The sequence below is a fragment of the Polypterus senegalus genome, chromosome 10 (genome assembly GCF_016835505.1).
Source record: "Polypterus senegalus isolate Bchr_013 chromosome 10, ASM1683550v1, whole genome shotgun sequence".
Lineage (NCBI taxonomy): Eukaryota > Metazoa > Chordata > Cladistia > Polypteriformes > Polypteridae > Polypterus > Polypterus senegalus.
The window spans coordinates 102,004,897-102,029,081 of NC_053163.1; the positions used below are offsets into that span (position 1 = coordinate 102,004,897).

General features: G+C 37.4%; 1 protein-coding gene across 1 annotated transcript in view; it reads left to right on the forward strand.

The window, feature by feature from the left end:
* Positions 1-12,325: 12,325 nt before the first annotated feature.
* LOC120538215 (AF4/FMR2 family member 2-like) overlaps positions 12,326-24,185 on the forward strand; it is a 92,520-nt gene continuing 80,660 nt past the window's right edge. Inside the window, exons 1-3 of the mRNA XM_039767669.1 lie at positions 12,326-12,402; positions 16,616-16,775; positions 20,721-21,737. Coding sequence (XP_039623603.1) covers positions 12,326-12,402; positions 16,616-16,775; positions 20,721-21,737 — 1,254 coding nt within the window. The remainder of the gene's footprint in view (positions 12,403-16,615; positions 16,776-20,720; positions 21,738-24,185) is intronic.

The following is a 24,185-nucleotide window of genomic DNA, read 5'->3' on the forward strand; positions in this document are numbered from 1 at the left end:
TTAATTGTACTCAGGTGGTCTTCAACCTTTTTAGCAAGTGGACTGTATTTAAATTTATTAACTTTTCACGGACCAAGATGGGTTTTGAGTGGCAAGTTTCATTGATTATTCCATGGGTTGTGGGATTTTCCTGTTTCTCCCCAAGGAGTTTCAATTGGCTCAATTCAATAAAGGTTGAAGGTTCTGGAAAATGTCCACATTGGAGTAACACACATTTTACTAAACATAATAGAAGCAGGTTGCTTCCACAATTCACACAGGAAGAGCTCTGGGGACCAGTGATATTTCATGAATGGCTTTTAGTGAACTGGTAGTAAACAATAGCAGTACTAATATAATGACCATTCCTGCCATTTTGTGGACAGGCAAAACTTTTCTATGCACCGATGAAAACCACTGGTTAAGGGCACTTGGCTGACATGCGTACTTTACATAACAACTGTTCATAGACATCCAGTTTTGATGGGGTTAGGATTGGGGAAGAGACTCTACTGGCAACATCTGGTACAAAGTAGAAATTCGGCACAAGGTAGGAATAAACCATGATCAAGACATACTCATGCATATTAGCTAAGATTAGTACCACCAATTACCTTAACCTAATCATCTATGGGAAGTTTAGGAAAAACTTCAGAACCCAAAAAATACCCTGCATGGACATATATTAATACAAGTTCTGCCTCCAGGAGTTGTAAAGCAGAACAATTATCTACTGCGGTGCATAATACACTAATACCTTTAACAGTGATTATCCATCCATCTATTTTCCGACCCGCTGAATCCAAACACAGGGTCACGGGGGTCTGCTGGAGCCTATCTCAGCCAACACAGGGCACAAGGCATGAACCAGTCCTGGGCAGGGTGCCAACCCACCGCAGTAACAGTAATTATGCAAAAAAAAAGTATTTCTGAGAAGGACTTAAAACCATAATGCCAGCAGGCTGCATTTTCTGCATTAAAAAAAAGATTTATCGTAGTATTTACTGAAACAAGCACAGAGTTTCAATTACTTGTTTTTGTTATTCAAGTTAAAAGAAGGTCAAGTTATTTGTTCATATATACACTCGCAAATTAAAACAGCACACATAAGGATATCTTTAAGCTGTGGCTTTGAACGATAGCTCCAACTGTAACCCACCAAGCAAGTTTTACCAGAGTGGGTTCACCCCATTCCTGCAACAGTAAAAACATACTAGAAAGTCTTCTTTAAATTCTTTTGGGATGTAAATATATCTGAGGTCCTTTTCATGTTTGCAATAAATTAAGAGGAACGTGCACAACACAAAATCCTGCCATGACACTGTTCAGGCAAAGGGGATATTCAAAAATTTCCAAATGTGAACAACAGAGAATTTGACCTAAGTCTGAATGTATAAAAAAGCCTCCTTCCAATAGACATACTTTAGATTGTTTCATCCACAAGAGAGAACAAATGTTGTTTATAATGATGAATGTTTAAATTTATTGAATTGTAATTTTTATATCAGCAATTCTTATGAAACATTTTGAGTAGAGGCCCTTGTGAAAAAATAGTCTGGTGTCTCCTTTAATTATTGATTAACTGATTATTAATGTCTGGTGGGGCCGGGTTTACACTTCAACAGGCTGACAGAAGATTAGTTTTTTTTAGTAATGCTCAAGGGTATCAGCTTTACCTGTTGTCAGTGATGACTTGAACACGGGAGTAAGGATTGGGGTACCAGCCTGGCTGTCCCCTTTTAATAATAGCTCAAATATATCAATAACAAAAGAAAAATAAGCTATAGCCAACTCTGTTTATCAGTTTCTGTATACGGTCTAAGTCCTTCTTCATCTCTAGAGCCTAACGTTTATCAGATGGCTTGGTAGGGTAGGGGCAGGGCTCCCGGAGCCAGGGGCGAGGTCAGGAATATCCCTGAGTTTTGCCCCTAGGAGCTGCTTGCGAAAGGAGTGAGGTGGTTAGCAACTGCACCCCTTCTTGTCCCAGAGTGGAACTTTTTATTGCTACAAAGCCTTGAAAGTGTCTCATAAGTGCACGTGTGTGACACCGTTTTGTCATTTTCATGTTTGCCGCACTGAATTAATGTGAGCATTCAAGACATAAAATTGTGCCATAATGCTGCTCAGGAAAAAGAGGATGTTCATTATACAACAATCATAAATAAATCGAAAAAGACTTTCTTACATTCACTGCAAGTATCTGCTTCCCTTGTGGCATTCTACACTCTTCAACTTCACTCTGTGGCATACAGTACCCAGGACACATATACACAGGAAGCCTAAAATACCATATTTCTGTTGTCAACCTCACCCTGGGAGGAACACTTACAGCAGCAATAATACATGAGGATAGATTTAAGTGTGAAATGATTTTCAACTTATTCCATTAATAATATTTCCACAAGTTTTCAGCTTTTTTATTTTGGCTGGAATATAAAGTGTCCGAATGTCTTTTACCAGAAATGAAATGAGACATTTAAATAAGTATATATTTTGATTTTTGGGTGACCTCTGATCCTGTACCCTATTGGTCATATCCTCAGACCTAGTGTTTTATTACACTATCAGTATTATGTAATTACACTGAAATGATTGTTTTGTTGCAAAGCATTTTGTTTTTCAAGCTCAACTGAATTGTTCCTGTTTGAACCGACCTTTAACATTTTACTGCAAACCCCATCTATTAAAGGACTAACGCTGCCACAGGATATGTGACAGAATCAGAATAGGGTGCTTTATGAGGTTTTGATTTCGTCCACGTCATTTAACTTCCAAGCCAGTAACTGAGCCAAAGCGTATTTGCCCATGACTTAATTTCAAAGTCTATTGTTAAATTAAGCTTTGGAGTACTGGATTTATTTAGTATGTGTGAAGATTGTTATTTTATGGAACTAAAATGAATATTCTACAACAGAAAAGAACAAACAAGGAGTTTCTTTTTATTCAGCCAACTACTGTGACAGTTTTTTTTCCTTAACCTGGAATTTTTTTAAATGATATCCCTGAAGATATTTATCAAAGCAGTAAGGTGAAAAAAGTGGACACCCACTCCCCCTTTAAAGTCTTCCTCCTCCAAATAGTGTTGCCTGTGGTTCTGATAGCATTTTATATGTACATTTGAAGAAAGAAGAAAAACGGAGTAAGATATTCTTCTTCATCTTTCTTCCAGATCAGAGCTTGAAAGTGATGGAGGTCTATAGGGCAGCTCTTTTTTTCAAGTGCAAATGAGAAGTACTGATGAATATTATGTGTGAGCCGCTTGAAATTATTTATATTTCTCCATAGCTGTTTCACTTCTAGCAAGAAAAAAAAATCTAAAAAGAAGAAAAGGAAAACACAAACGACTGAAAGGCTGAAAGGGTCTACTCCATCCTTCAATCGTTATGGCTCCTTTTAGGGTTGACCAACATTTACAATGAAACAAACACGAGTTCCTGTTTTTAGAGTCCATGTCTTTTTTCCTTTATTTTTTAGATGAGGCCGATTTGCCTACGATTAATGGATTTTAATCTTACAAAGCCTAATGGAATAGAACCTCCTTTTTAAAAAAGGTCTTCACCTTTATAAAATTGGCACTTCTGTCGAACCTCTATGAAATAATTTGACTAAAGTAATTTTTGTGCTGGATTTAGGATAGTAGGTTTGGCTATTAGTGTTGTGACCACTAGGAGGTGCCACCAAGACCCAAACCCCAGACACAACTCCACAGGCACCATTAAAACAAGTTTTTTTTTAACAGCATTGCTTTGATTGCCTGATTTTCTGCAAACATCTATAAATTAAATAGCCATCAATCCATGAATCCATCCATTTTCATAACCTTTGTAATCCAGTTAACAAGTCTTCATTTTATAGCATCACTTTTAGCATGCATCGTCACAAAATGTTTAATGAGGAACATTGTAAAGCAAGATTACATGCGTAAACAACTGATTAGTACAGCATAACAATCTACATTTTTGGAAAGTATCAGACAGGGCATTACAGATCAGGAACTTGCAATACAAAACTTCATATGTGGATACCTTAAAGAAATGATTGAAGAAGTTATAGTACAAAGTCAATTGACACATTTTAGGTGGAGCATTTTATGGTAGAAGTTGATTTTTGTATAGTATGCACTGTAAGGGAAAAATAGCTGTTGAAACACATAAATGGAATGTCAGCCATTAAAGGGTGAAACAAAACATTGGGCCTTTCAGCTTAATCTGAACATAAAAACAGGCCAAGTGAGAAAGCTGGAACCACAAAAGTAAGTGACAGTTAAGAAAGAATTGATTAATAGTCTTCCAAGATTTTTAGAAGGCTGCAGTTTTAGAAGATTTCAAATGCTTGTCAAGTTTATGAAGCAAACAGCTTTATAGGTCAGTGGCAGATTTTAAAGACAATTAGTTATTCAACAGGAACCCAGCACAGGTTAGGCAAATGAATAGAAATGTACTCATGGAGCCTTTTTACAGATCAGAACTCTTGCTGCTTCATTAACTTTTGGTAACTTGTTGATGCTTCATGGAAAAGACAGTTAAAGGAGAATTTCACTAGTCCAGTAATGATAAAAGCCTGGCATTGTACTTCAGCATAATCATTGAAAAAATAGCTACTCTGTAATTTATATGCACAGCATAAATTCTGCAAATGACATTCTGACCAGAACACACAGTGAATCAATAAGCAGGTTAGGGATGCAGCACAGGGCATTCAAGTCCAAGCTCATCATGTTTTCACACTTGTGCCTTATATATTTCCCAACTGAGCTGTGCTGGTGACTGCATCATGAACCTGGTGAAGCTAACTGAAAATGTTAGCTGGCTTTCGGATATTACAGTAGTATCTGTGTACCATCACTGATGAACATTAATTTACCCTATTGTAGGATGACCAAATTCTCCCAGAAACAATATAGGATGTGCGGAGGGAGTTGTTGCTAGTTTAGGGTTTATGCTAGTTAATTACATTTTCTTTTAATAATGTCAAATTATATGCTATAATGATGGAACCAGAATAGACACCTATATTTTTGCCTCACATTTAATTTTCCAGTGCATACAAAAATTCCACAGAAGCCGGTCCTACATAGCCATATAAGGAGACTTCTAAGAAGACTCTGGTCTTTTGATGTATGCAGCAAGCTGCTGGGAATGTTCTACCAGTTCTTAGTAGCCGGGGACTTATTCTACACTGCAGTCTCTGGGAGAAGCAACTTGAGCTGAAAAGGTACACTATACCTGAGCAAACTTATCAGGAAAGCTTGCTTCATTACAGAGCAAACTCTGGAGACACTGGAAGCTGTTGTGGAAAAAGAGGATGAAGGAAAACATGGGTACCATCATGAAAAATCACCCTCTATTGGCTCCAGGAGGTGCTGTCTTGGAACACTTTTAGTCACAGGCTCATTCCACCGTAGTGTACTAAGAAGCACCTCTAAAATCCTTTCTGCCCACTGCTATCAGGCAATTTAATGCTTCCTGTCGTTATATATTTATTTATCTATCAGTTGACTGATTATTTGTCTCAAGAGTCTTTATCCTTGTTTTTTATGTTTCTGCTGCTGTATGCATCTGAATCCCCCCTTGGGATTAATAAAGTTTATCTAATCTAATATACATTTTTATACAGTGCATTACACATACCAACTAATGACCACACACTTCAAAGCAAAACCAATCTGAAATGTTACTGACAGTGTTACTAGCAACTGTGCTGTATTTACAAAAGCAAAAAGTGTTCTTACTTCTCTGAAGATAGCAGGTCGGTCATTTTCTGATTGCTGTATATTACGTTAAAAGGGTATCCATTATCTGTTTGTGAACTGTGTTTTTGCCTATGTCAATGAAGTAAGCTGTCTTGATTCTGTGTTGACATAGTCATGTGCTTTGCAGTTTAGGGCCATCTGATTGGTTAGAGTGTGTGTCTGTTTTGAAAAGAGTGAAAGCAATTGGTCGTTAAACATACTGCAGCAAAGCAAGCTTCACTGTGCAATATTCACAGTGTGAAATTTGTATAAGTTTATTAAATGAATAATTAATCATAGTTGAAAAGCAAGAGACAGATTTTTATGAATAAACTGCATATTGGGGAAGACATATTGGATAATCTGGTAATTTTCCTTGTGCATATGTGAGTATGTACCTCCATTTTCTTTGGTTAGGAGAGGTTTTACAGACACACATTGTGAATAGCTCGCTCAGGTGTAAATGGCAGCACATGACACTACTGTATATAAAAACTAAATATTTCAGCCTAATCTGGTATATGGTCAGCTTCAGATTTTTTTTTTTTATGATGAGGAAAAAGGACTAAGAAAAATATGCTGAGTGTTTGTGGCTTATTTTCTGTCCATAAAAATTGCTTTAATACTGAGTCATAAAGTTGAAAAAAAAATGTTTTGCCCACTGAGAATTTTATGTTGGCTTCTTTTGGTTACTCTTGAACTGTTAAACTGCCAGATACTCCAAAACATGAACAGCTTCCTCAGCTTATCAGACATTAATGGTAGTGTAAGGCATTCTCCAGTGAGGCTACAGCCAGGCATCCTGTTTGCACTGGAGGTCGCCCAGTTTGTGTAGATTGTAACCCATCCACACAGCTGCTGTTATTTTTTTTTTAGCAGCCAGAATGCTGCTGCAAAGGCAGTTTGTTGGTTGCAGTCCTAAATGGGTTAATTAAACTTGAAAACCAGCAAAAAATTGCTTTTGTTTTTGTTTCCGGCACATAACCAGGTGTCTCTCGAATCCCAGATGGGCTCAATGTGACTTTATGCCAAGCAAATTCTTAATCATGCCTTTTTGTTATTGGCACAAATGGATTCTCTACCTTCTGAAATCCACAATGCTTATAATTCAAACAGATCAAATACTTCATAATGAGTCTCAGCTGCGCTTGTTGCTTGTGCTGAGAGGATGAAATATAAAATTGGTGACGAGAAAGTGCCAACAGGCCAACATTTCATTAAGATTTCAGAAAGGGCACCCACCCCCCATTTGAACCATGGCTCATGGCTCATATTTTTGTATATGTGCTTCTGTATACACTTAATAGATGAGAGTTCACTGCATTGCTGTTTAGTAAGGATTCTGTCCTCTGGGAGTTTTCCAGAGTCTAAGCAGTAATTCCAGAAGGTCACACTTTAGGGTAAAAGTGTTTCATCATTGGAACGTTGTGTTTATGTTTATACATGCATTGCTTTCATCACTGCAAAATAATTTTATCTGTGCTTCATGTTCTAAATGAATTAAATAGGAAATCAATGCTCATTGTTAGCTCAGCAGGAGACACTACGATACAATTGGTGGCTTTCTACATGTGAAATGAAGCCAGATACAAGATCCTGATTAGTGTAAATAGTGTGGCTGAAAAGTACTGCCAACCTCTCTTACTCCAAAGATACAAATCTGTTTTTTGGCCTGGTTAGTCATTCAGACAATTTCAGTTATGCATTCCATACAGTAAGTATGGCTTTAATTTCACTTTGTAAATATGAGCCAAGCAATAACTATAGAAAAAAAACAAGGCAGCATCAAGTAAAACAAAAAAAAAATGTAAGGAAAACTGACAAATAAATGCTGAGCACCAGCTGATAAGAAAACTCAGTAAGTCATGTGAAGATTTAGACCCTTTTTTTCAAGTTTTTTCTTCTAACTAAAGTTGATTTGATTAATTTCATTACTAAGATCTGGCATGTCTGGATGTAATCTACACATGCACACTTATTGCATATTTGATATATTAGGGACATTGTGTTTGGTGCTTCTGCCTCATGGATCCAGTTTTCATGTCCTCCACATGTTTGTGTATTTGTTTCTCTCCCAAAATCTAAAGACACACATGTTATCTTAAGTGGTGATTGTGTATTGGCCTAGTGTGAGTTTGATTGTGCATTTGTGTATAGGTAAGCCCTGGCATCCCATTTAGCACTAGTTCCTGCTTTGCGCTAAAGCTGTCAGTTTAGCCTGTGCTCCCCTTTGTTCCTTAAATGAATTAAATGGGTTTTAGAATGTTATATTATCCAACTCTCTATCAATCTTCCAAACCCGTTTTATCATAATTAGGGTCACAAGGAAGCTGGAGTCCATCCCAGCAAGCAGAGGGTGCAAGAACAATCTAGGAGTAGGGCACCAGTCTATGCATAGGGTGTACATGTTGATACAAGCATTCACAAATACATACTAGGGACAATTTAGCATTGCCAGTCCGCTTAACCTGCAAGTCTCGACTGTGGCAAGAAACTGGAGCACCTGGAGGAAACCCACACAGAGACAAGAGAACATGCAAACTCCACGCAAGTAGTACCTGGGACACAAACTCCAGCCTCATTGCTGCAAAGCGTCAGCACTACCACTGAGCTACCATGCTGATTAGATTAGATTAGATTAGATTAGATTAGATTAGATTCATCCATCCATTTTCTAATCCGCTTCATCCTGAGAAGGTTTGTGGGAGAACTGAACCCTATCCCAGTTAGCATAGTGTGCAAGGCAGGAGCAATGACTGCACAGGACACCAGTCCATTATATTATATTATATTATATTAGCAAGAGGGACTTAAACGGTCAAGACAAAACATAATAATTTTCAGTTACTTTTTTACAGCTGCAGCAGAGTTAGATTAAATGACTTGGCCACACATCGAGTCAGAAACTGGAGCAGAAAGAAGTCTTGTAGATTAAAGTTCAATGCTCTAATTACCCCACTATGCACTTACCTTCCCCCCTTCACTTCATCAATGTTGTGGTCTCACAGTAACTCCGTATGACTTCTTTGGCTATGGGGCTATTATTGGATACTCAAGCCACTCCAACCCATAACACACCCCAGCCAATGGACTTGTAGCATCTATGTAAACCATCATGGGAGTCAATTTTTGAATCCTTCTTTGTTTGGCCTCTGCCTGTAGACTTTTTGGGGGACACAAATCCCACGAAAAAATGTGTTCCCAATCAAAATTACGGGTTGGTCTGTCCATGAGGATTTTGCCTACATAGTCTATTACACCATGACACCCAAAGGGAAATGAGGATGGAAAGTGACTGAAGCAATGGTTTGTTATCTGAGAATATAATACAGCCTCTGTTACATTTTCTGCTATGGAATATTTCCCACATTTTACATGGTGTAGAAAATAAACTGAAGACTTTGGAAGTCGTCACTAGGTTTTGCTGATTCATAAAATGCTTGAATGTCCATGTATTTCCACAAAGAGAAAACTTATTTAGAGTCTGAGACATTAGCTAAAAAAGTAATATGTCATCTGTGTCATTGCTGTCTATTGAGAATTACTGAGTATAACCTTGGAGAAACACCCATACATTTTTGGTCACTTTGTCATCTGTTTCAGGGGACTGATCTGTGGTGTACAATCCATAGCTAAAGGCAGTGGCTTTTGCTATACTTAAACTACATGCACACTTGGTATTTCAACAGCCACCAAGTGAAGCATTTCATAACATCACTAGCAAAATTATTTCACGTGCAAGCAGTTTAAATGGAACTTAAATTAGATTTGTCATTTTATGAACACACATATTGCAGTTTAGCAATGGGTTAGATGAAATCTATCCAAGCAAAACTGGGCCAAGTCAATAGCAAACTCCTAATTGAGCTGACAATCCACCCTCAGACATATTCTCTCATAGTCGCTCATAATACACCAGCTTATACTAACCAGTCCACCTAACCCACAGATGTTTAGGATGCTGGAGGAAACTCAAGAACATCAAGAAAATTAATTAAGCATCGCCACCTCACATCTGCAAGAAACTAAATTCAGATCTTAACCCAGACATTGTCGGTTTGGACACTACAGCACTGCATGGATTTTTCTCCAGGTCCACTGGTTTCAATCCCAGATCCCAGAGACATAGGCATTTAGGTAATTAGATGTTTACTATTGGCTGGGAATGAGTAATTGTGTGTGTGAGAGACAGAGAGCCTTGAAATTATTATTTCATCTTGGTTTTAATATGCAGCCCTGGTTTTACCCAGGTTCTGCCAGGGTAGACTCCAGTCACTGCAACCCTAAATTGGACAAAAGGGGTAAAAGAACAGTAAATGGAAGGTTTATTATTAGTAGTAAGAGCATTAAAAGCAGTAGCATCAGTATTGTTTGTTTAGTTGACACTTTTGCCTTAAGTACAATAACATTAAATCATACATTTGAGCTACAATTTGGTGCAAAATGAATAGGTAAGGCAGAGAAAGAGTGCAATAAGATTTTACTACTGTGGTCAGTGTAAGGACTGGGTGACAAGGAAGTAGAACATCAGAAAATTTAGAGTAAATGAAGGGTTGATAGCCTGGAAAATCTGTGAAATATTCACGGTGGGGAGACAAAGTGAAGCAATTGGCCTTCGGTTATTTGCTGTTAACAACTAAAACTTGAAGTGTTAGAAAAAAGAGCACAGCATACTAAAGCATTAGTGTAATTAGCCAGTTGGAGACTTACCAGCTCATGTTACTCGTTGTCAATATTTGCTGGCCTTTGTCTCCAAATACACTCAAAGACTTGCTTCAACAGTGTTTAGCCTGCACCAGAAAGATGACCTTTAATGTATAGGTCAATGATTTTTTTCACAATCAAATAACACTATGTCATTTTCATAATGTTTATTCAATGTAGGCATTGGTCGCTGGGTGCAGGCAAAGTGCAAAGTAAAATTCCTTCATCACCACTAACCTATTTGCTACAGTCGGAGGCTGCACTATGGATACAGAGGGGCAGTATAGTAAACAAAGGCAAATAAAAGATTATATATAAATCATAATAAATGAATAAGCTGTCTTACATCTGTGTTCAAGGTTACGCTTGGTAGCATTGAACAGATTTGTGGATTTTGGTTACAGAGGAGGGAGGGTAACCGTTTTAAAGTTCCAAGCCTTGCAGAAACCGCGACAGGAGCTTTTTCGACCCTGGCTTGTTCCAAGTATCCCATTTATCATTTCTACATGCCACCACCTCCCTGACTAGAAACGAAACCTTTAAGTGAATTAGGATACTGTTGAAGTGAAACAATCGATCAAGGGAAAACTGGTCACCATAATTGGTTTTCGTAAATGTAATGGTCATAATTTTTTTTTTAAGCGGATAGATCTGAGCCTGCCTGTAAGCTCTCTCTTCTCAATGGATTTCATCATATTAGGGTACCACAGTAAGAGTTGATTTTACACTTTTCAAGTGCAAAATGCTGATAATTTTAGATTAAGTGTTTTAATAAATTTTGGCAGAAGCCATACACATTATTATTTCAAGATCATCATTGACTTGTTCTTTCAGGCAATTTGTTAAAATAATAGAACAAATGGGTGTTTTAAATCCTAATGCCACATTCAACTGAAGACAAATGCACAGTATATTTCATAATCACCCTAACGTACTCATGTTAGTACCCTCTAGCCATATTTAACTATCAGTAACTATGATAAAATATGTATATATTAGAATAACTTGGATACTAGTGCCTTCTTAACTTTTTTTTTAGATTCCACTCTAAATTAGCCATTTTCTTTGTCAGGTGACAGCTGAAGTCTTCAAAAGTCAGATTTATGTTACTCCAAAGCCTTATTGCACTCCTCTTTAGAGAAGAATCTCATTGCTTTGTGAATGTCACTCTCAGTGTCCACTTTTCCAGTGTATTGATTTTCAGCTTTCAAATCCAAGTTGGAGGTCACCTTCTTCTGTCCGTCTTGGTAGGGTATCACGTTGGGTACAAGACAGGCTCTGCTCCCACATATAACCAGTATGCTCCACAATGCCAGAAGTGTTGAATATGAACTGGTGAAAGAGTCTGTTTTGAAACTACTACCGAATATTGCTGCACTTATCAGTAATTTGACAGTGATTGTCAGTTTCAGTTTATACTAAAATACAAAATAAAGATTTGTTTTTGGGAAAATATGTCTTTCCTGTAGTTGAGAAATTCTTCTGAAGAAATTGCTTGACTGGCAGGGGACACCCAGGTTTAGAAAAGGCATTAAGGTGGCAAACAGCAGAAGGCCTACCCATACAAAAATAAAAGAGCATACATTGGTAAAGACTTACAGCCACCAGCATGGCTGGTAGCCATTATAGATGCTTTGGTGCCCCAGAAGTCATGTTTATTGTGCCACCAGTAGAGAAGGGCATTGTGTAAAGAAGTTGGGAGACCTATACCTACTATTTTGTAGCCCTGAGCTCTTTACAGCACAGCAAAGTTCTGAATTGCAGTTGCCTCAGCTGCTAGTAAAGGACACTCTGGCTTTGCGGCACTGAACTTTATAAACTTTCCCAATAACCCATAAGTGATGTCAGGGTAGCACTGGGCATAAATGTCACATTTTACAAGCAGTTTATTGAGTCTGCAAGGGACTTGGGATGAAAGCCTCATATCAAAGAGTTAAAAATGAGAGGGAGCTCTTGGTTGTGGAATCAAGAGGTGGTAAAGTTAACAGGTAGGGCAGCAACCAGCACAAATTGGCAGCAGATTTTTATATTTTTTTATTATTATAAAACTTTGTGTTCATCCTTTCCTTTTGCATATATTATTAAATGAACACAATTTTCATATATTTTGGACTCCAGTCTCACAATTATAAATGTGGAAAGTAATCAGTATGCTCACTCCATATTATTCATTCAATTAAATGCATCTTTTTATTACTTCATGTAAATAACAATTTTTCACATCCTGGACTGCTTTGCCAAACATATAACTCGAATGTTATTCAATTTGCTTTGTTACTGAGTGCAAATTTATTTTGAAACCACTTTGTAAGTATTAGGAGCGAAAACATCCTCTGTGCTCCGACTGATGAGCTGGTCAGGCCAGCTGTTGACAAGTGCTACTTTATGTACTCTGTGAGTGGTTACCGGGCATTGTAGATTTAGACATAAGTGCAAGAGGCCCACTTTTCACAATCAGAAATGCAGCTTTGAGAGAGACTGTTAGTTCTGCCTTTTACTGCAGGCCTTGACAAGTGATCGATAATGCCATAAGGTAGGAATAAAAAATGGTTTGGCAGCACGATGTCAGGTCATGGAGCACTGAATAGATAGTTTATAGCACTTAAAAGGACAGCATGAGAAGATTTGATCCAAGGCAAAGAGATCAAATGATGCATTAAGGTGAAGTATTGAGTCTCCAGCAGGGGAAGAAAAGAAAAAAGTCTTCATTTTTAAATTGACCATCTTGTCATGTCAACATTCGGGGTCAGAATCAATGAACAGGCTATCCCAGCCTTCTCATTCATTTGGCTTGGATTTTCTGAATGGGCCTGTTAGAGGCCAATGAAGACTATTGTCATATATCCAATTGTCTCACCCCTTCAGATGTGGCAAAACTGGAGTGGGGAAGAAGGTAGCTTACAGAGTGTTTTTTTTTACAGTGATTACATAGGGAAACCAGAAAAAAAAACAAACTTGTATTTATTTAGATCTGTAGCAGATTCCATAAATAACCATGAGTAGATAACAGTTTGATTTTTAAAGGATTCAGCTGCCTACAATATACAGGCTAAGTTCAGATTTTCTTGTCCTTTCAGTATATCGCGATAGGCAGTCTGTACTACATACTAAGACTCTAGTTTTGTCCACATATTAGGAACCATTTCAGAGCCCAAATAACTCATTTCATATGCTAAGTAAGAATCCTTCCCAGATTAAAGTGGTTCTTTGTCAAGGAATGGGTCTATGAGAAACCACACAACGCAGTAAAGTGCAGGTAAAGAACTGTTGTTTTTGCAAGCGTGAATTAAAAAATGGATAGATAGATTATTTTCCATAGTATATTACTTGCAATTAAAAAATATATAGGAAAAGGTTTTACTATTTGTATTTTTTTCTAATGAATTTCTCTCATTTCTTTCCCACAATTTAAATCATTGTTTGTAATGCATTAATCCTGTCGAAAATAAATATTTAAGTGGTGTTTTCCAATTTGCCAAGGCAATCCAGTGGGTATTATTTTTCTCATATATCAGTAGTTAAAGTGAACTTATGCTTTTAATATAAAGTAATGCTTTTAAGAAATGTTCAGCTTTCTTTCTTTTCAACATGGCATAGTCCCGCAAGAACTTAATTGAAACACAGAGGCTATAATTGTTCTGGTATCAATTTACACCGCAGTTCTCAAACCTCTGTGGTACTGATTTCCATTCTAACCAGTTTAATAATCAGGGGGCATCTTCTGTCAGGCATACATAAGCTCCCTAGTCTTCTCTAATTCAGAGTGTGATTCTGTTTTGTAAGGAATTCAGAAGACTGTAGCCCTGAATAGGATAAACAAGTATAGAAAAGGGCTTGTTCAATATACTTTTGTCATTGCTCTTAAAACACAGGAATCTCAAGATTGTTCTTTATTCGTTTAGTTTTCTTTGTAAACATTTCATGTGTTAATTCTTTCAATTAATGGCTTCTAAATGTATCCCAGTACTATGGCAGGAAACAGCAGACACCAGGGCAAGTGGCAATTCACTTCCTTTTCATGTCTGTTGGTTACTTTAATTTCAGACATAGTGAAACAAATGAGCAGTATATTAAAAATTAACCTAAGGAAAATTAATCATGTGACGAATACACACAGATCTTTCCAAGTTCTCCAAAAATGCAGATTAAACTCCACTATTTAATCATTGGCAACAAAATAACAATAATTCTCAATTAGTCCAGAAGTCCACATCCAGGCAGGAGTGAGCCTCTGATTAATAAAGTGATTGGAACAATATCCAGTAACACATGGTCAAATGAATGGATTAGAAATGACATACTAAACAAAGAAAGAAGATAAGTATGCCATAATAACTTAGAACATTAAAAATATAACAGTCTGCTTACTTTGTTGGCTCTGAATCCCAAAAGAGCCCTGAGCCAAAGACATACCAACCTAGGATATCAGCCTAAATGACAGGCCAAAACAAGAAGCTCAGCCTCTCCAAGACTCCCGCTACTCACTTTTGACTATAGTTATGACCTAATTTTTAGGACTTGACTTGAAACTTAAGATTGACATAAATTGATGCTGCAGTGTGTCCCAGAGCAAGTCATTCCATCAGCTTTTGTGTTCAGAGGCTCAGCATGTTCCAGATTCACAGCGATCTCAGCAGGAATAGAGAGAAGAGACGCATCCCAGTTGATCACTCATTTATTTATGTTAGATTTCATTTCCATCTGGTACAGTCTAATGTATTATAAGTGCAAATCTCCATAATTCTTGAGATGTTCCGTCTAAAAATAAATAATACACTTGGTGCCTAAAAATGCATTGACTTGAATTTTATCAGTGGACTTATCTGTGATGGGTAAAGAGTTAGGCCGTAAATCGGCAAGACTTAACAAGAAGAGCCAAGCAATTGAAGAGATATGTGTAATAATCCCAGTAAACACCTTACAGATTACTTATTTGAGCATGTCAAAAGGGAATAGATACCAATAATGAATAATTCAAATGTTTGAGATCATTTGCTCTTTGTCAAACACTGTCTATTGGATGTGTCTGAATTATGCTAAAATAATACAATATATTAGTTAAATTATGTAGTTGATGTTTTTCCTGAAAAAACAGAAAACAACAATATAAAGATTGTCAAAATGTTTATTTAATTTTGTATTACTCTGCTTAAGTGTAGTGAAGATTTTTTTTTACCAAAGTTAGATTCAATACACATTTCTTATGCAAGTCTCAGATTTAATTAGTATAGCTCCTTTCACAAAGCATATCAAGGAGGTGAAATAGCATTAAATGCAAATCTGGAATAAGGCAATTGAGAAACACCAACTAGGGAAAGGCAAAAATAAATGTCCAGAGTATTAAAAATAACCCAAAGCACAATAAAATCCATTATAAAGAAAGATAACATGGCATGCCTGTAAATCTCTGCAGCAATAAGATTCACTCAAAACTAAATATCTGAGCAAGAATTTGGAACTCGAAAGCCATTATAGTCTTCTGATGCTGAGAGAGGTGAAACTGGGCCTATTAAAGCAATGGTTGCCTTGTCAGGTTTCCTAAGACTCCACCCACCAAATGCTATTTACTTTTAACCACCCCTGTCTGCTCATCTTCTTAAATATCATTAACCATCTGGTAATCATATTATGGCGGAGCAGAAGAATAAAAGAGGTGCACTGACTGACTATCTATCTATCTATCTATCTATCTATCTATCTATCTATCTATCTATCTATCTATCTATCTATCTATCTATCTATCTATCTATCTATCTATCTATCTATCTATCTATCTATCTATCTATCCATTATCCAACCCACTATATCCTAACTACAGGGTCACAGGGGTCTGCTGGAGCCAATCCCAGCAAACACAGGGCACAAGGCAGGGCACACACCCACACAACAAGGACAATTTAGGATCGTCAATGCACCTAACCTGCATGTCTTTGGACTGTGGGAGGAAATCGGAGCACCCAGAGGAAACCCACACAGACACGGGGAGAACATGCAAACTCCACACTAGGAGGACCCGGGAAGCGAAGCCAGGTCTCCTTACAGCGAGGCAGCAGTGCTACCACTGGGCCACCATTCCTCCCTTTATCTATCTATTGCTACTTTTTTCTCTTATGACTATTTATGTAATGAAAAATGTGATGGAAATCATATGCTCCAGTAGACAGAAAATCTTGTCTAACCAGTTTCGTTTCCTTCCTCCAGCATTACAGGCCCACAGACAAGGAGAGCTGAATCTGGCCCTTCCAGCGGAGCTTCAGGGAGTTCCAGTGAATCAGAAAGCAGCTCAGAGTCAGACTCGGACAGCGAGAGCAGTTCCAGTGACAGCGAGTGCAATGAGGGCTCACGCAGCGCCACTCCCGAGGTACCTATTCAAGAAACTGCTGTCTGCTACCTGCAGGAAAGCACAGATCTCCCCAGAGCCAAATGAAATCTTGGAACCGACATTTATCTGCCACTGTGAAGAGATAACTAATCTTGCTTTAACTGGAAACATGCTGCCCCAATACTCAAATGCCCAGTGGGTCATAGCCATCAAGCTTTAAGAACATTAAATATGGCCACAGCTGTTATTTCTCTTTCTTGTTTTATCACCTCCTTGTAAAACAGCTCCCACCTCTTTCCCTTCACTGCCTTTGCTCCTTATTTAACTCTCTGTACTCTTGTCTTGTCTTCACATGATATGTGGTGAAAGGCAGTCGATTAGAAGGTTTAGATGCTATTGTGCTGTTCAAACAAGCAGTGACTATATTTGTATTGTTTATTTTTAAACCACCTGTTTATGTAAATTATTGAAAGCAATGTGTTATAGTGGTATAAAGCTAAATTAGTTATTTATTTTCAAAGAAAAGAAATTTAATGATTATTTTAAATGCACATGAACCTAAGGAATATTTTCCATGATACATTACTTGAGGTTAATTTTTACACTTTGTGTCACTATGTTACAAAGATAGCAGAATTCTATTTTGTGCTAATACATTAAAATATACAGTAGAACCCCAAGTAATCAACCTTTGATCAATCAAATTTCTGTTTTGCCTCACATATACAATACAGTATTTAAGATCAAATGATGGCATGGGTTTCCAACATACGTTTCGTTGTTGTGGTGCATCTAAGGAATTGGAGGAATGTAACTGTACTGCAAATGTGTTGATTAAGCAAGGTAAAAAATGAAAAGATGGATAAGTTGATATAGATGGTAATCTACTAGTGTAATAGGTTTATATTACTGTGGATATTATCATTGATACAAAGATAACAGTACTATACAAACCTTTCCAATCTAAGCCTGCTTGGTGTTCTGTGCATTGTATACAATGACTAGTGTACTGCACCATTTGTCTGTCTACAACCCAACCCGCTGAACAGACTGATTATGCTGAGCACACAAATCACTCTATATGTATTTTGATTTATCACTTATTACAGAACTCTTTGGAATGTCCAAACCATTCTGCACAATGCTCAAAATTAAGTTAAGTTAATTGAATCCCATTTTATTGACTATATCACAATTCCATTGGATCCAACCCCTGCGTAACTTCAACTTTGTGACTGATGCTTGAACATTATCCTGAAGACTTTGTAGATATTGGGTTGAATTCATCCGACCCTCGACTTTAACAGGGGCCGCAGTCACTGAACTAGCCACACAGCCCCACAGCATGATGGAATCTCCACCAGATTTGACAGTAGGTAGCAGGTGTTTTCTTTGGAATGCGGTGTTCTTCTTACGCCATGCAAAGTGCTCTTTGTTATGACCACATAACTCAATTTTTGTCTCATCAGTCCAAAGCACTTTGTTCCAAAATGAATCTGGCTTTTCTAAATGAGCATTTGCATACAACAAGTGACTCTGTTTGTGGCATACGTGCAGAAAGGGCTTCTTTCTCATCACCCTGCCTTACAGATGTTCATTGTGCAAATTGTGCTGAACTGTAGAATGATGTACAGATACACCATTCTCACAATCCTGTGCATATGCTGCTCCTGTACTTTTCTTGGCCTGCCAGACCTGGGTTTAACAGCAGCTGTGCCTGTGGCCTTCCATTTCCCAATTCCATTCCTTAAAGTTGAAACTGACAGTCTAAACCTCTGAGATAGCTTTCTGTAGCCTTCCCCTAAACCATGATACTGAACAATCTTTGTTTTCAGATCTTTTGAGAGTTGCTTTGAGGATCCCATGCTGCCACTCTTCAGAGGAGAGTCAAAGGGAGGCACAACTTGCAACTGACCACCTTACAGTTGTGCTTGAAAGATTGTAAACCCTTTACAATTTTCTGTATTTCTGCATAAATATGACCTAAAACATCATCAGATTTTCACTCACTACCTAAAAGTAGATGAAGAGAAACCAGTTAAACAAATGAGACAAAAATATTATACTTGGCCACTTATTTATTAAGGAAAATGATCGAATATTACATATTTGTGAGTGGCAAAAGTATGTGAACCTTTGCTTTCAGTATCTGGCGTGACCCCCTCCTTTGCAGCAATAACTGCAACTAAACATTCCCAGTAACTTTTGAGCATTCCTGCCCACCGGCTTGGAAGAATTTTAGCCCATTCCTCGGTAAAGAACAGCTTCAACTCTGGGATGTTGTTGGTTTCTTCACATTAACTGCTCGCTTCAGGTCCTTCCACAACATTTCAATTGGGTTAAGGTCAGGACTTTGACTTAACCATTCCAAAATATTAACTTTATTCCTCTTTAACCATTCTTTGGTAGAACGACTTGTGTGCTTAGGGTCGTTGTCTTGCTGCATGACCCACCTTCTCTTGAGATTCAGTTCATGGACAGATGTCCTGACATTTTCCTTTAGAATTCAGAATTTATTGTTCCATCAATGAAAGCAAGCCGTCCTGGCCCAGATGCAGCAAAACAGGCCCAAACCATGATACTACCACCACCATGTTTCACAGATGGCATAAGGTTCTTATGCTGGAATGCAGAGCTTTCCTTTCTCCAAACATAGCGCTTTTCATTTTAACCAAAAAGTTCTATTTTGGTCTGATACGTCCATAAAACATTCTTCCAATAGCCTTCTGGCTTGTCCACATAATTTTTAGCAAACTGCAGACGAGCAGCAATGTTTTTTTTTGGAGAGCAGTGGCTTTCTCCTTGCAACCCTGCCATGCACACCATTGTTGTTCAGTGTTCTCTTGATGGTGGACTCATGAACATGAACATTAGCCAATGTGAGAGAGGCCTTCAATTGCTTAGGAGTTACCCTGGGGTCCTTTGTGACCTCGCCGACTATTACACGCCTTGCATGTAATTCAATCATTTTTCTTAATAAATAAATGACCAAATATAATATTTTTGTCTTATTTGTTTACCTGGTTTCTCTTTATCTACCTTTAGGACTTGAGTGAAAATCTGATGATGTTTTAGGTCATATTTATAAAGAAATATAGAAAATTCTAAAGGGTTCACAAACTTTCAAGCACATCTGTAAATAGCATTTCTCATGATTGGACACACCTGTCTATGAAGTTCAAGGCTTAACAAGCTAACCCAAACCAATTTGGTGTTGCAAGTAATCAGTATTGAGCAGTTACATGCATTCAAATCAGCAAAATTATAAGGGGACCCAAATTTTTGCACAGCCAGTTTTTCACATTTGATTTAATTTCATACAACTAAATACTGCTTTACTAAAAATCTTTGATCAGAAAGCACTCCCGTACTCAGATGTTCCTAGGAAATGAAAGACATACCCCTGTTATCTTTTTTGTTAAAAGTAGATTAAATTATTATGCAGGCTGAGAGGAGTTCCCAAACTTTTTCATATGTCTGTATTTACCCTATACAACTCCAGGCACCTAACACACCAGATACACAAGACTTGAGCTGGGAGAACTTTTTGCCCGCGTTGAGCTGTGGTGGTGAGGGATGGGATAGCAGGCTTCTTGCTGCTTGTGCTGATCGACACATTTGCAAAACAAAAGACGCTAATGGAGATGTGCGAAAGGAATTTAAGGTGGCTCAGGAGTATGAGTTTTTTCATAGGCTTCAGGGATTCTAGTGTTAACTGTCCCTTTGGATATCTTGGAAAATTCCAGAAAATGATGTCAAGTCTTTAGGCAATTAGACAGTTCACTTCTGTATTGTGTCTTTTGCTGCTGATCAGAGCTTTTCATGAATCAGAACTAGAGTAAGTAGGCAGGAAAGTAAGTACATTGTTACATATTACACAGACAGAATTCTGAAAATAAAATGGATAATCTGTTTTCAGAAATCTTGTGAGATGTTACTTGCCTGTCTTTATATATATATGTTTGGTTTTTTTTTTTCTTACAGCCAGAACCTACTTCCACAAATAAATGGCAGCTTGACAAATGGCTAAACAAAGTAAATCCCCACAATAAGACTCTAATCAGCAGCCAGACGGATGGTCATAGTCTCAGTGGAACACAAGAGGACACTCAGCAAATTGAAAATCAGGGACAAAGCAAAGGGAAGCCCAACCTTGTTTTGTCACAGCCAGAGAGCAAAGAGAGGGCCCTTCTGAGCCCCATCAGGGAGAAAGCCAAACCCAGAGCTGGTCAGAAGACTCCAGAGGGCAAAATTGCAAAGCAAAAATCTCCAGTTCAAGTGGAATTGGCACCACCGCGACGGTCAACTGGCAAAAAGCAGCCCAAGAAGGTGGAGAGGGCTGCTAGCGTGGAGGAATACAACTGGCCCAAACCAAATAACCCCAGCTCCACTCCAAAGGAGAAGGAAACACCACCTGAACCTCCTAAGGCAAGGACCAAAGGTGGCAGTGGCAAAACTGCTCCAAGGAAAGAGCCCAGGTCAAACGCAGCAGTACCACCGCTGGATAAGAAGAAGCACAGAGGTGCAAGCAAAATAGTCCCAAAGTCAAAAGAGTTTATTGAGACAGAATCCTCATCTTCAGAGTGCCATTCTGATCAAGAAGATCTAGTTAAAGTTGGTGCTTCCTGTCCAGGCACTGTCAGTAGCACTTTGCTCAAAACAAAAGACTGTAACAGCAACAGTTTGAGCTTGAACAGCCTTAACAGTGCCTGTAGAACATCAATTGATCCCAGTAACAGTGACCTGTTGGAGGATCACCTTTTCTCTCCAATACCTATTGTCCAAAATGAACTATTGTCTCCTTTACGGGAATATGAAGAGATCAAATCTTTATGGGTGAAAATTGAACTTAGCTTCCTGTCCAGAATTCCAGGACAAGATCTTCCTGAACCAACGCCTATAAAGATTGAGTCTCAGGATTGCAGCACTAAGCACAGGAGACAGTCCCCGGTTACAACAGTCACAGAAAGATCCTCCAGCAAATCCAAAAGAAAACACAAGGCAAGTTAACCACACTAGTAAATTTGCATTAAGAGCAAAAACAACTGAAAAATAAGTTAAGAAAAGCATCTGAAATAGTTGTATATTGTTCATGTCTAATTTTATTTCCATACTGCATTGCTTAACTAGTTGAGTCATAGACAGCAGCTTTAAATGTTCAAAACAAATCCACCCTTAATGAGACGCAAGTGAATGAGACTTCTGTGGCATGCCTTGATCACTGTCTAGAAAATGTTTGGTCATCATAATATGTTGTTTTCTTTCACTGACATGAGGTTAACTGGCATATTTAACATATTTTAACAAGTCTGTGACACTGCAGGGCACAGTGAAAAGAATATAAAACACTTTCGCAACAGTGGGTCACAATAATTAACACAGCTATTAAAAAGCAATTTGAGAAGCCTCACCAGCATCTTTAGAAAAATTATGCCATACTAAAATTATATGTATTCAACTTGCATTTACATTTTCAGAATGACAGAGAATTTTGGATATGGGCAAAATCATTTCAGAGTAAGGTGTCCCTATGGCAGCTTTATATGTCTTTATATTATAACAAACAAGTAAATTATATAGTAACAATGTATATTCTATTAGATTGTTCTGAAGGGTAGAGAGGGGCATATCAATTGAACACAGTTTTTATATTAATATGAGATTATACTATTGACTCTGATGGCAATACAAAAATGTAATAACATGGACTTTACAGTAATATTATATTCCAGTTCTATTCTGGCCTCAGATACAGTATACTGAATTAACTGTACACTAGTCTGAGAATGATTTGGAGAGCTTCACAGTAAGGCATTGCAGTAGTCAATTTTTCTTTATACACATTAGTGAATACTTTTTCTGTAATCTAGAAAATAAGCGTTGACCCTCATTTTGTAATATTTCAGTGCAGGAGACAAAAGGTTGCTAAAAAGAAATTAACTTTAACAGTTATGGGGTAGATCAATATTGATTCCTAACTTTCATTTGAATATAGACTAAATAAAATTCTTGCCTTTTGGAGTGAAATGTTTTCAAAATTTCATTTTTATTTTAAGATTTTCTACCTCCTAAAACATTTTTTTTCGATTTTTTTAATTTATCATCTGTTTCAAATTAATGACAAAATAGAAGATGTGTGGTATATGCATTAATTGTAGAGGTAGTTGTATTTGACTTCAGCAGATGCTTGAAATTTTGCATAATTGTGTGAATTTGTGTGACACAGTGAAAGGAAACAATTTGCGTTTAGAATGACAAGAGCTTGCATTCAAAGGAGATAACATGCTTGTTTTCAAATGTTTCACCATCTCTGAAATCTTTAATAGCTGTTCTTTCCATGTAATGCATATTAAAAGTACTGTAAAAATCTAAATTAGAGATACTGTATAGTTTAGCGTATCCTCAGTATTTGAGGGAACCTTTTTTTTATTCTGGGCTATTGTGCATCCCGAGAGAGAGAATAGAGAGAGGCGTGATCAATAATAGTGGCAAAATACAGAGAAAAAGAAGACATGTAGGAAAATTGTGAAAATGTTAAGATTGCATAATGTTGGCATGACTGGAGACTTCAGAAGTTAAGTTCAGTAGTTTAATCCAAATGAATACTTTTGGGATGTACTTTTTGGTAATGTCTCTGGGTGTTCAGAAGTTGATAATCTGTATTATAATAAAGAGTTTCTTCCTTTGCCAAATCAGAATTATCCTTAAATGATGATATAAGGCAGAACTTTTCGTTGTTTTTGATGTCTGCTGTTGCCACAATCTTGGCACCAGTGTTAATGAGAAAAAATAATCTATATGATTTTGTAGTTTAAGGGCTTTTTCTTTTTGTTTAGCTCAACTGATAGAAAAGCTTGCTCACATCTTTTGTAGTGTCTCATTTCTATGGTCAGACAAAGAGAGTGGATGATTCTGCTTATTTTTTTTGTCATGGAATATGGAGTATCGGTTCCGTTACGCATACTTTTAATTAAGGCCTAATTATTCATGCATTCCCATGAGCATAATGCTGTGTAATAGTCCTTAAAAACCTTATTTATTTAATGCTTGTTTAATATTTATTTATCTGTCGATAGTATTAACTTAGGTAATGAGTTTTGTGGTCTCCATCTCATGTATGTGTTTTGCTAAAATATGTGCATTTCCTTTCATCTTCATGATGTAAATGCTATTAAAGTTAAATCCATTTAGTGATTTTGGTAAATACTTAAAAAATGAGTGAGTGAAAAGTGTGAATCATTCTGCATATTCCTTTTAAGTCTACCTATTCTTGAAGTTTCCTTTTATGTTATTAACTGTACTTGTATGTTAATTTCCCCTATTTCTTGAGCTTTGGAGTAGTTTTAGAATATTAGCCCACCCATTCTTTTTAATTCTGAAATGGCCTTTCATATGCAGTGGGTTTCCTGGAGAAGCAATTTCTTACATTTCTTACACACTGTAAGTTAG